The sequence below is a fragment of the Eucyclogobius newberryi genome, unplaced genomic scaffold (genome assembly GCF_026437365.1).
Source record: "Eucyclogobius newberryi isolate DKJ021-1_F unplaced genomic scaffold, fEucNew1.0.hap1 SCAF_5, whole genome shotgun sequence".
Lineage (NCBI taxonomy): Eukaryota > Metazoa > Chordata > Actinopteri > Gobiiformes > Gobiidae > Eucyclogobius > Eucyclogobius newberryi.
Window position 1 is genome coordinate 9,268,754 of NW_027316167.1, and position 12,903 is coordinate 9,281,656.

General features: G+C 41.5%; 1 protein-coding gene across 1 annotated transcript in view; it reads right to left on the reverse strand.

Annotated features, from left to right (window-relative positions):
- LOC140381576 (neural-cadherin) overlaps positions 1-12,903 on the reverse strand; it is a 466,796-nt gene that overhangs the window by 230,623 nt on the left and 223,270 nt on the right. The window contains exons 10-15 of the mRNA XM_072465639.1: positions 7,413-7,583; positions 6,702-6,874; positions 5,160-5,327; positions 3,624-3,873; positions 1,368-1,495; positions 1,108-1,294 (exon numbers count right to left, since the gene is read on the reverse strand). Coding sequence (XP_072321740.1) covers positions 1,108-1,294; positions 1,368-1,495; positions 3,624-3,873; positions 5,160-5,327; positions 6,702-6,874; positions 7,413-7,583 — 1,077 coding nt within the window. The remainder of the gene's footprint in view (positions 1-1,107; positions 1,295-1,367; positions 1,496-3,623; positions 3,874-5,159; positions 5,328-6,701; positions 6,875-7,412; positions 7,584-12,903) is intronic.

Below are 12,903 nucleotides of genomic sequence, written 5' to 3' on the forward strand. Positions count from 1 at the left end.
CACAATTCAACTGGTTCAGGCTTTACCCAGGTCTAAACTAAACCCGGCTGAATCCATAAAACCCAAAGCGAGTGTATTTGGGTATAATTGGGTGTATTTGGGTGTATTTTTGAGTATTTGGGTGTAATTATGAGTAATTGGGCGTAATTGGGTGTAATTTGGTGTATTTGGGTGTAATTAAGTGTAATTTGCGTGTAAGTGGGAGTCATTGGGTGTAATTGAGTGTAATTGGGTGTAATTTGGTGTAATTAAGAGTAATTGGGTGTAATTGGTAGTCATTGGGAGTCATTGGGTGTATTTGGGTGTAATTGGGTGTAATTAAGAGTAATTGGGTGTAATTGGTAGTCATTGGGTGTATTTGGGTGTAATTGGGTGTAATTAAGAGTAATTGGGTGTAATTGGTAGTCATTGGGAGTCATTGGGTGTAATTTGGGTGTAATTGGGTGTAATTAAGAGTAATTGGGTGTAATTGGTAGTCATTGGGTGTATTTGGGTGTAATTGGGTGTAATTAAGAGTAATTGGGTGTAATTGGTAGTCATTGGGAGTCATTGGGTGTAATTTGGTGTATTTGGGTGTAATTAAGACTAATTGGGTGTAATTGGGAGTCATTGGGAGTAATTGGTGTAATTTTGAGTAATTGAGTGTAATTGGGTATATTTGGTGTAATTGGGTGTATTTGGGTGCAATTAGGTGTAATTAGGTGTCATTGGATGTAATTGGGTGTCATTGGGTGTATTTGGGTATATTTGGGTGTATTTGGGTGCAATTAGGTGTAATTGGGTGTAATTGGATGTAATTGGGTGTCATTGGGTGTATTTGGGTATATTTGGGTGTAATTAGGTGTATTTGGGTGCAATTAGGTGTAATTGGGTGTCATTGGATGTAATTGGGTGTCATTGGGTGTATTTGGGTATATTTGGGTGTATTTGGGTGCAATTAGGTGTAATTGGGTGTAATTGGACGTAATTGGGTGTCATTGGGTGTATTTGGGTATATTTGGTTGTAATTAGGTGTATTTGGGTGCAATTAGGTGTAATTGGGTGTCATTGGATGTAATTGGGTGTCATTGGGTGTATTTGGGTATATTTGGGTGTAATTGGCCGTACCGGAGTTGGGCTGTCCGTGTTTCCCGGGCCGCGCCGACTCGTACCCGTCCACGGACTGGACCTCCAGCAGGTACGAGCTCTTGGTTTCGCGGTCGAACACGGTCTTGGTGTGGATGTACCCCAGCTCCGGGTCGATACGGAAATACTGGTGGTCCCCGCTGCGATCCTCCAAGAGCGAGTAGGAAATCTGCAAAGGCAACGACCCGTTATTGAGCGCCGCGCAGTGACCGTTGTGCGCGTGTTCGGCGACCGGGCCGTACCTTGCCGTTTTGGCCCAAGTCGAGGTCCGTGGACGACACCTGGAAAACCATGGTCCCCTCCTCGGCGCCCTCGGTGACGGACGCCTCGTAAATGGAGGATGTGAAGAAGGGCACGTTGTCGTTTACGTCTACAATGAAATTAGATCAAACTTTTCTTTTAGTAACAAACAGTGATATTGTTAAGAAATGCAAAATATTCAAAGTTGTGCTATGACAGTTTGCTGCATGTCCTGCCTTCTCTCATTCCCATTTCACGATAAAAAACTGTCCTAAACTGTCTAAAAAAGCCTACGGGCCAAAAATCCATTCAATTTGTTTCAAAAATAATAGATTCAAACTCAAACGTTATTCAGATGTTGCGTAAAGACGAGGCGCCGTGTGAATGAGAAATAATCATATCATTTGAGATTTAAAATGTTAAAAAAAGGCCATTTATGAATGCATCTGGAAAAAATAAAGAGAAGACACATTCAAATTGTATTTTCTTCATTTTGTTGACATATATACAGTAAGATACAAAATATACAAAGGGTATTTTGAATATTATATTCAGTATTTTAATAAATCCACCAGAAAAGACAATTTGGCTTGTAGTTATATATAATAAATATGCACAAGCCATTTTGGTTAAAGGTGAGCTTTTCTTTTCTTTTTCCCCCACTATGTATAGAACACAGAACATGACAGAGAGAGAACAAAACAGATAATAATGACACAAGATGTAAAAAAAAAAGAAAGAAAAACTCAATATAATTTCCCATTTAGTCAAAAGTTTGTTAAAAAAGGTCATTTTTCCCATTTAATGAGTTATAATTTGGGTCCAGTCTTTGATTGTTGGTTAAATGTGTGCCATCCCTTTTCTGTGACGGCCTTCTTCCCTGTTGCCAGAATTATGCGGCAAAGGTATCCATTTATTAGATCCATGGCAGGAGTTTCGAGGCCCAGACACATAGTTCTTAAAGTAAGTAAGTGTCATTTTGTACTTTTACTTCCCTCAAAACAAAATAATGACTTGTGCATAAGACGTGTAATTGCTTTGACTCCTTTGGACGCACGCTCGCTCACTCAGCCAGTTGTTTTTACCTCACATTTGTCAGGAATTATTTGAAAAAACAGCACATAATGAAGCCACGTGAGTTGAAATAGCCCGACGACAATGTTCCAAGACATCCAATTACTGAACACGTCTGCATAACACAGTTGATTCGAGGCCAAAGGCGTTGCATAAAGAGCTTGAATCGAGCAATCCTTATCAAATCTAATGTTTTTCATAGTCAAAGTGGTTCGTGTGGAGTGGTAAAAATGAGTTGTAATTGTTTCTTTTAGGATTAAGGATCATTTAATGGCAGCCACAGCGACAGAGTAGATGGGGGGATTAAAAAGCAGCACTGGAAAGCCGAATTAGTATTGTACAGTCGGGTCAACGGCTTACCAGCACTACAGTAATGATGGGCAATGATGGAGATGCGAGCCCTGCGGTAACCCGGGGCGATGACCACGACGGACGCACTGCCGCACCGGAGCCGTCGAACGTATTCCGAACGATTTCGCTGGCTCTCTGGTGCCGGAGAACGTGGGGTCCGGAGAGGTTAAGGATGCGCGTCGTCCTCTTTGAGCTCATCGCGCTCTCGACAGCCGGCGGTCGCTGCAAATTATTTGGATTTGTGCGGCTTTGCAATCCGAGCTCTCGACCCCAAAATGAGTGCGAGGACGGGATTTAGGAACCGTCTGTTCGCTAAAATGCCCTTTCAACGACTACATCTTAGCGGCGCTGAATTATGCACAGTTGTGTTCTTAGAAAGAGAGAACAAAATGGTTGCACTGCATGTTGTGACTGTTTTTCTGCTTGAACAAGTACGATATTTATGCCTCCAGAGTCGGCATGACGATTTGGATCCTTCATGTCTTTATTCTGGACTCTGTGTGGCTGTATGCTGCATGTGTGTTTCAAGTACAATCATTCTACATTTTAAATGAGAATTTTTTGAGAATTATGTGAGAATTTTATGAGAATGTTTTTCAGATTTTTTTAGAATTGTTTAGAATTTACAGATATATTTTTTTGAATTTTGTAATTTCTTTTTAGATTTTTTTCAGATTTTTTTTTTTTAAATGTATATAGATTTATTTTTTTTTGAAGATTTTTTTAGAATTTTTAAAATCTTTTTATGTTTTTCAGACTGTTACGAATACGAATAATAAAAGCTTTGTAGAGCCCGTTTTAAAGTTCACACAAAGCTTATTTCAAGAACAAACCTGTCACATTGACGAACACTGTGGTGAAAGCGGCCAACGGGACGGCGGCCACATTCTGCGCCCGCACTCGCAGTATGAAGTTCCTGGTGGTCTCGTAGTCCAGCGGTTCCGCGACCAGGATGGAGGCCGAGCCGTCCTCGCGGTTGGGGGTCAGGTAGAAGCGCACCGGCATGTTGGTCTCAGGTACCATGCCATCTTCGAGGTTGTACGTGACCCTCGGATCTCCCAGCGGTGACGTGGCTTTGATCGTCTAAAAACAAGAGCAGAAGATCACATTTGGAGACAGGCCCGGTCGTCTCATATTCCCTCGCTCCCCTCCCACACTTCAGTTTGTACTTTCTGAAGAGGAGACTTGTTGCTTGTTTAAGTGGAATGTGTCATCCGGCTCAGGCTAATGAAACAATAAAAGATACTGTGAGTAATGTTCAAACTGTTAATTCAGCAAAGAAACCATTGAAGCCCTAAGGGATCAAACACAAACACACAAAGCTCTTCAGTTTCCATTATGAGAAACTTAATTAAAAAGAAGCTACAGCTACTCAACTATGACATGCTGTATACAACCAATTAAAATCAAAAATGCCATCTGAGAGAGGATGCGGCTTGCGTATGGCTGACCTAGCTTTAGCTGCTCAACCTGCAGCGCAACGGCTCCAATAATGAGACAGCCCGTCAGGCGTGCAGTGTGCAAACATGCCTGACGACTCTATGTGCTGATTTGGCCCGTAGAAACCACATATTTCATTGTAGAGCTATTATATTCCACTGAGAGACATGTTTGCATAAAAGACACATCATAAATGAACTGTCAGCTTCATTAATAAACAGTTGTAGTGGGAACATGCTCTTGCATCCGCTCCCTCGACACACGTCTCACAAACACTTCCTCGTGTAAAGCGGAATACCCTTTGTCTTTTCTTTTCATCACCATATTCTTGTTTAAAACATTCATTACCAAATGTAATATGTCTTAATTGCTTTTGAGATGTTTTCAGAAAACTTGTGTGTAACTAAGAATGAGCTGTATTCAAATGGAACGTGATCAAAACTTGCCTTCCCAACAATCCTAATCTCTGTCAATGTCCTTAATAGTGCTTTAATATGAGTCAAGTTATTGTATTGTGTTGTATTCATTGCACTTCGGCAAAATATCAAACCGCAGATGTTACACATGTTACACACACAAGAGCTCAGTGTGTTCATATGTTGGCCCACTAACCCAGTTCAGTCACCTACAGCAAAAGTGTGCACTACTGTTGTGTCCCAGAGCAACACATCACACGCTGACGACATGTCTCGTAAGCACAGGATTAAGGCTGCAACTAACAATTATTCTGTTCATCAATTATTCTAGGAAATATATATTAGGAATAACGGACTCATTGCCAAAGGTTATTAAATAGATTTTTTTACCACATTTGACCCAGAAGCTAAAGTGATGGACTTCATGATACATACACAGAGACAATGTGTTACAATCCAAACATTTCCTGAATCAATTGTCTTTCTTTGATGATCCCGGTGCATCAGACGTACCACAACAGGCGTGTCCCGGACCGTGTTCTCAGGGATGACCACGCTGTAGCTGTCCTTCTCCCACTGCGGAGGCTGGTTCTTCACATTCGTAATGGTCACGGAGAGTTCCACGGAGCTACTCCTATTGCCACCATCTGTGGCCACGATCTCTCGAGTGATGTAAGTCCTCTGTTTTAAAAAGAGAAGTCAATTTAAATCCATTAAGCTGTAATTAGTCAATCTTAAACATAGAATTAAACTAACTTTGTGATATATGTTGGCACTATTCACAAACAAAAAGATGAAAGGGATACTCCAAAGTGTGAGAACATTGCCTTATACATTTAATTTAACATTTAAAAGCATTTATTTTATGATCAATACAAGGCTTTTGATGTGTTTTCCCACCAACTTACTATTTAAATTCAGTTATTCTCTTTGAAATCAAAAAGTGGTGTATTTGAGTAGATTTGAGGGGTTACCAAACTTTGAAGTCAAACATATTAAAATAGGTTTTGTGTAAAGACACTGTTCAAAACACTGGTGCGATGCCAAATGTTAGACTATAGACTGTATATAATATAGACTATACTGCAAAGCGCTGTGGCATTGTTCATGGCGCTCACTTGGAGGGTTGCTTTAAGCTGCATTGATGATGAATTGTGGAAAAAAATGAAGAAAAAAAAAAGCATAAGAGGGATTTTGTCCTTTGAATGTGGTCAATTGCATGGGTGAATATAGTATATATGATTTGTAAGTAGAGGGAAATAGATGATGACATAATCCTCACTTCAGACTTGATGAAGAGACAATCCAAAGCTTTCTGACAGATGCTGATGAGAGCAAATTGCATATAACTAATAATCTACATAATGAAGGTGAAGTGCACAATAATAAAAGTCTAATAGCATCCTTAGTTTACAGCGCATTTACCACTAATGGCTATCTAGATATCATAAAAGTGCTCTTATGTTCCACGAGGTAATCTGGAGAATCCTTGTCCTCAAGTTCTTTTCACATAAATGCTCTTCCATGAGGAGACGTTTAAGCTTTTGCTCGCCATTTATATACTTTATTTTTAATTTTTTTCCCCATCTTGGCACTTCAACTGTATTGTATAAAAATAAATACATACATTTGATAAAGGTAGAAAGAATGATTGTGATCAAAGCTTGTTGAACTATATATTATTTTTTTGCCATTAATACTTTTATTTATTTTTCTATCATAGTGCAAGTTCAGGCTGGATTATATTTATTAGAGCAGTGTGAGGTTTATTTGATCATCATTATTTAAAAGTATTATTATATCTATTAGAGCAGTGTCAGGTTTATTTTATCATCATTATTTAAAATTATAATTACATTTATTAGAGCAGTGTGATGTTTATTTTATTATCATTATTTAACATTATTAATATATTTATTAGAGCAGTGTGATGTTTATTTTTTGTATTATCATTATTTAAAATGTAAAAATAGGCTTGATCAAACCCAGTGTCACAGTTTTTCACCCACAGCTCAGTGGCTCGCGACCCCCTCTTTAGGAACCACGCTCGCCCACCTGAGAGATGGGCTGGTTCACGTAGACCCAGCCGGTCAGCGGGTTCACGCGGAGGTATTCCGGCTGCTCGTTGGACATGGAGTAAGTGACCGCGGCGTTGGTCCCGAAGTCATCGTCGTGCGCCGCCACTCGTAAGAAGCTGGTCCCGATCATGGTGTCCTCACGCAGGAAATCTGTCTCAAAAAATGTATTACGAACATAAGAGTGCGACGTGTTTGGTTACAATAATGTTCTGCCCGCGAGAAATGATTTGCTTCATCGGGAAACGCTGAATTTTGCAATATACAGTACATTTTGAATGCCTCGTTCTCAGCTTTTTGAATACTCAATGCAGAGGTTTCATCGAAATTCATGAGTGTAAAATTCATCTAAAGTTTAGCATAGTTTGGCATTAGCAATCCAAGTGAGTGCATATTGGAATCTTAAATACTTGCTGTGGATTTTGTGAAATTTGAGGGCTTGAAAATCAAAGCGTTGAATAATTAAAAGGGGAATTTTGCATTTAAAACTGAGAAAAATACTGCAAAAAATTGTTCGGTTCAATAGAGTTCAGCGGCCAAACATTTAGAATTAAGATACTTTTTTTATTCTTTATTCAGCCATAAAAATTCACAGGCATTTAAAAATTCTAAATCTGATTAACAAAATACCTTCCATATGCTCTCGTTAACCCGTGTTCAGTATTGGCCTGACCAATAAAAAAGCACTTACACTCATAACGGATGTTCTCAAACTTTGGGCTGTTGTCGTTCTGGTCCAGGATCAGAATGTTGAGTTGGCAGATGCCGATGAGAGGGTCGGCTGCCTGGTCCGTGGCCGTGACCGTGACGGCGTACTCCCTCTGGCGTTCGCGGTCAAAGTTTCGAGCGGTCACGATAACCCCTGTCACGAAAAAATCACATTATCGTTTCGCTTAAAGGTGGTATGGACGATTTTTTTCAGCAAATTTTTTATCATATTTCCTCGTGGCGTGGATAAATCATTTGTCCTGCCACGTAGCAATCATAAAACGCACCTATCGCTCACCTGCAGCCGCGTGCGGTTCTTCCCCACGTTTCCGCGTGCCTAAGCGCATGGATCTATCATAATATAGTTCCCTCAGTGTATGGGGCATAATGAAGATGGAGAAAGACGTGGATAGAAATCTACGGGAGACAAGAGATGCAATGCGCTCCGTTGCGCTAATAAACAAACGCACGTGTGTGTTGTATCAGTCCGCACGGGGGAGTACGCATGCGCACTTCCGCCTGCGTTCTCAAATCGCCGAAAAATCGTCCATACCGCCTTTAAGTTAAAAGAAATGAATGTGACACTGATGATCCATCGCTGTGTACGTTTAGAACATGGATATATGAAATTAACTGGATAAGATCCTTGTTTCTGCATGCGATTTACTTCACCCTACTGCACTTCCTGGCCCAGAAAGATTGTTGTATTGTATTTTTTGTGATTTCAAAGCGCCCGTGTTTGGCTGACAGGGCAGCTACGGGAGTTTGAAAAGTTTCCTCTTCAAGTTCGTGCAGTTACAAAGTCCAAAACGCCTTGTGTTTGGCGCCTGAACATTTGCGCTAATTGGCTGCGCGTGAATCTGCTGCACACACAGCACCTCTACAAAATTCACACTCCTGAAGCCGATTACGTATTTATGGGACAGAGACATGTTCCCAGCTGTAAATTAACATCACAAGCTTATTTTATACTGATGTTTAAGCTTTGAATGTGTTTCAATCCTGTGCCCCAAACAGGTAAGTGGACGCTGTGGCACAGTTGGTAAAAGGGGCGGTAAAAGGGGCAATCGAGGCAAGCAGTGATTGACCAATACAATCTTAAATGACCATGTGTCACAACTATGTTTAAATAGTTCTGAATTATCCACATGAAGCCTGTTTCCCCCACGTTTCTGCTGCTGAAGCTTGGCTGTAAGTCACAGTGTATTTTAGTGGCCACTGGGCAGTACTGCGGGAAGCTTGGTGCTTCTTCTCCCGCCACTTTTCATTATTTGATCATGTTCAGTGGTTTGTTCATGCTCCTCTCTCGAATGTGTGCTTTTACATCCTGAGTGAAGAGCAGCTTGTATTGGAGGTCTGTGCATGCGTACTGAGGACAACACAGCCTCAAACCGGCTGAATAAACCTGTGTGGGAATCTTGGATGTTTGTGAATTGTGCCTAACTGAGCATGTGCAGAGCAGAAGCAAAGCAACAGCAGCGCCAAGTGATTTTTCTTTCTAGTTTTAAGAGTCAAGTCTTTGTTTGTAGCTAAGTCCACGTTTTGAGACTAACTTTTACATATATGTTTTTTTCCTCTAGTTTTGCATGTAAATGTTATCCACATGCTTTCCCATCCATAAAAGTCACTGCAGGCGACTGCGTAAACGCACAGACTGACAGCCTGTTTACCACAAATGCAGGACAATCTCAGCTTTTCACGGATAAAAAAGGATAAGATCCTGGAGCAGAACCTCAACTTTATGGACCTGATGGAATCACTTGAAAAATGGTGTGAATTCTCGGTGCACTGGACATGCAGACGAGAGGAGGAATACATCTCGGTACTTTTCTTCTCGCTCTAAATGGTAAGTCAGGCATGTTTCATGTTCTTTTTATACCTTATACACCCAAATGTGATGCCATATGTTAAATATGAATGCTGTATTTTGAATTAAAAAACTATATGGCCAAATTGTAATCCTGGGCTTTATCAAAACGGCTAAACATTAGATTTGGGCAAATAAAACAGTTGTTGTGATAAGAGCAAGAGGCCAAACAGATGCCATAAGCTTAATACAAATTAAACATATAACTCTGGGTTTGTCGGTGTAATCCCTCATTCGTCCAGGCGTGTTCCATAGTAGAAAAAGCTTCAGTTGTAGTCATCTGGACTCAGTTTGAAAAAATAGACGTTTCGACTCTCATCCAAGAGTCATTGTCAATAAAAGAATTTAGATCGAGAACTCCGATATTAATACTGTTCTGTGGTAAGACCCGCACATTGGGAGGAGCCTTCCTGAAGTAGAAAGAGTTGTTTGTTTCAACAGAAACTTCCCCCTTGTATCTACCGAGCTAGCCTATTCAGAATTTTAATGGGCTATTAGAAACCTCTTTGTCTTTGTGAGACCCTGGCTCAACCACCCTGAGTACCTGATTAGCATCCGAATGTCCTTGTCCTGGTCCTCTACCTTTCCAGGGGTTCAGTAACCCATTATAAATAACAGGAAGATGAAACCTAAGCCCTCCATTTCTGTTTAAAGAAGGTCTTTCTTTTTTAACAAAAATAGCTTCCTTGACTCCTCTTTCAAACCATCTTTTCTCCCTACTTAAAACCTTCACCTCACCGTCTTCAAACGAGTGATTAGAGGCTTCAAGATGGAGATGCACGGCACTCTGAGGTCCTGAACTAGTATTTCTTCTGTGCTGATAAAGCCTCTTGTGTAGAGGCTGTTTAGTCTCACCTATGTACCGTTCTTTACAGCTTTCTTCACTGCATTGGATCGAATAAACTACATTGCTCTGTTTTTGAGTCGGCAACTTGTCCTTAGGGTGAACCAGTTTTTGTCTTAAAGTGTTTCCTGGTTTAAAATAAACAGGGACTTCGTGTTGTCTAAAAATTCTCTGCAGTTTTTCCGAGAGGCCAGACACATAAGGGATAGAAACACCCTTCCTTCTCTGTTCAGTTTCCCTTTTGTCCTGCTTCTTGGTTCTCTTCACTCTGTTGAGAGCCCAAGCGGGGTAACCACAGGCTGAGAGGGCATTTCGGACATGTTTTTCCTCTTTCTTCTTGCCCTCTGAGCTGGTGGGCACACCTTGAGCTCTGTGTTGTAAGGTTCTGATCACACCCAGCTTGTGCTGTAGTGGGTGGTTGGAACCAAAGAGCAGATACTGGTCCGTGTGTGTAGGTTTCCTATATACTTCTATTTGGAGTTTCCCGTCCTCTCCTCTGATCGTGGAACAATCAAGAAAAGCCAAGCGATTCTCCTTAGCGTCTTCTCTTGTAAACCTAATATGTGGGTCCACAGCATTGATGTGATCAGAGAAGGTTTCCAGCTCTTGTTTCTTGATTGTTACAAAAGTATCATCGACATAGCGGAGCCACAGTTTTGGGGCTATGCCTGAGAATGAGGACAGTGCCTTCTTCTCAAAGTGCTCCATGTACAGGTTGGCCACTATGGGAGAGACGGGCGAGACCATGGCACAGCCATGAATCTGTCTGTAAAATTGTCCCCGGAATTGAAAGTAAGTGGTGTTCAGACAGATGTCCAACAGTTTACATATGTGTTCAGGTGTCAGTTTGGTCCTTTCCTGTAGGGTGGTGTCTTCCTGCAGTCTGATCCTCACTGCTGCTACTGCATCAGAGGTCGGGATGCAGGTGAACAGGGACACAACATCATATGAAACCATGAGGTCATCTGGGTCCAGTTGGAGATGTTTCACTTTATCCACAAAGTTGTGCGTGTTTTCCACATGATGTTCCGAATTCCCCACAAGCGGAGCCAATATAGTTGTTAAATGCTTGGCCACATTGTAAGTGATGGAATCTGTGCTGCACACTATGGGTCTGAGTGGAACCTCCTTTTTGTGTATTTTTGGAAGGCCATAAATGCAAGGCATGGCTTCACCAGGATACAGTCTGTAATACAGAGGTCGGTCTATCGCTTCCTCTTTTTCCAGCCTTTGTAAACAGTCTATCACTTTCTTCTTGTAGCCACTGGTCGGATCTCTTTTCAAGCGCTCGTATGTGGTCGTGTCCTCGAGGAGGGTGTGGACTTTGGCTTCGTAATCAGCTGCGTTGAGAATCACAGTGCAACGTCCCTTGTCTGCTGGGAGGATGTTGATGCTATGATCTTTTTCCAGTGCTGAAAGTGCTTTACTCTCTTCAGCTGTGATATTTGAAGGCGGTGGTTTGGCACTCTTCAGGGTCGCTGTGACACGTAGCCTCAGGTCTGCAGCCTCCGATTCAGTCATTTTGTTGTTTCTAATTGCAGTTTCAGTTGCTGTGATGTAGTCCTCTGTAGGGATGTGTTTAGAGGTGACAGAAAAGTTGAGACCTTTAGAGAGCACCTCCTTTTCTGCCTGTGTCAGAACACGATCTGATAGGTTCTTAATCCAATTGTTTTTGCTGGTCGCTAATTTGTCTGTCTCAGTCCTAATGTCTAGCTCGACCTCACCTGCATTCTTTTTGTTCAAAAGAATGTTGAACTTCTTGATTTGGCGTTCTTTGCTCTTCCTGTGCTGTGCTTCTTGTGCTGTCTGTGTAAAATCCAGCACTCTTTTGAAAGCTTCTTCAGGGAGTATGCTGGTTAATTTCTCCTGTAAAGTTCCTGTTCTGTCTTTCAATTTATCAATTCTGACGTTGTTTTCCTGGATCCTTTCACTGAGCATCTGCATAAGGCTCCTTCTCCAAATCTTCTCTGCTCTGTGTCCTCTGACCGGTGATTTGATCTGCAGGCTCTTCGGGATCATATTGTTCTGTCTGCATCTAAGATTGAACCTCAAGTGATTCCTGTTGTCTGCTAGTTTCCTGGCTACAGATTCGAGTTCCAGAACTAAATCCAAGGTTTTAGGCCCAAAATTCTTGGAAATATGTCGGTGTAATCCCTCATTCGTCCAGGCGTGTTCCATAGTAGAAAAAGCTTCAGTTGTAGTCATCTGGACTCAGTTTCAAAGAGGATTCTAATAGCCCATTAAGATTCTGAATAGGCTAGCTCGGTAGATACAAGGGGGGAGTTTCTGTTGAAACAAACAACTCTTTCTACTTCAGGAAGGCTCCGCCCAATGGGTGGGTCTTACCACAGAACAGTATTAATATCGGAGTTCTCGATCTAAATTCTTTCATTGACAATGACTCTTGGATGAGAGTCGAAACGTCTATTTTTTCAAACTGAGTCCAGATGACTACAACTGAAGCTTTTTCTACAACTCTGGGTTTCACTTACAAATATGGACTTTGATGGGCAGTTTGGCTTATGATTATTAATCTAATGTAGGCCAGTCGTATGTTGAACGCTGTGTGCTTTTATCGTTCTAAATGCCTTGTCCATTGTCCACACATGTTGTCCGCACTTCACCTTTGCCATTAGCAGTCAAAGTGCGTTTGTAGCTTTACACCTGGTGAACACTGAATGCTAGGCAGGTGCAGTTCAGGACCGCGGGCAAGACAGAGGAAATTATTTCAACCAATGCGCCCCATTACGGAGCACTGCGGGG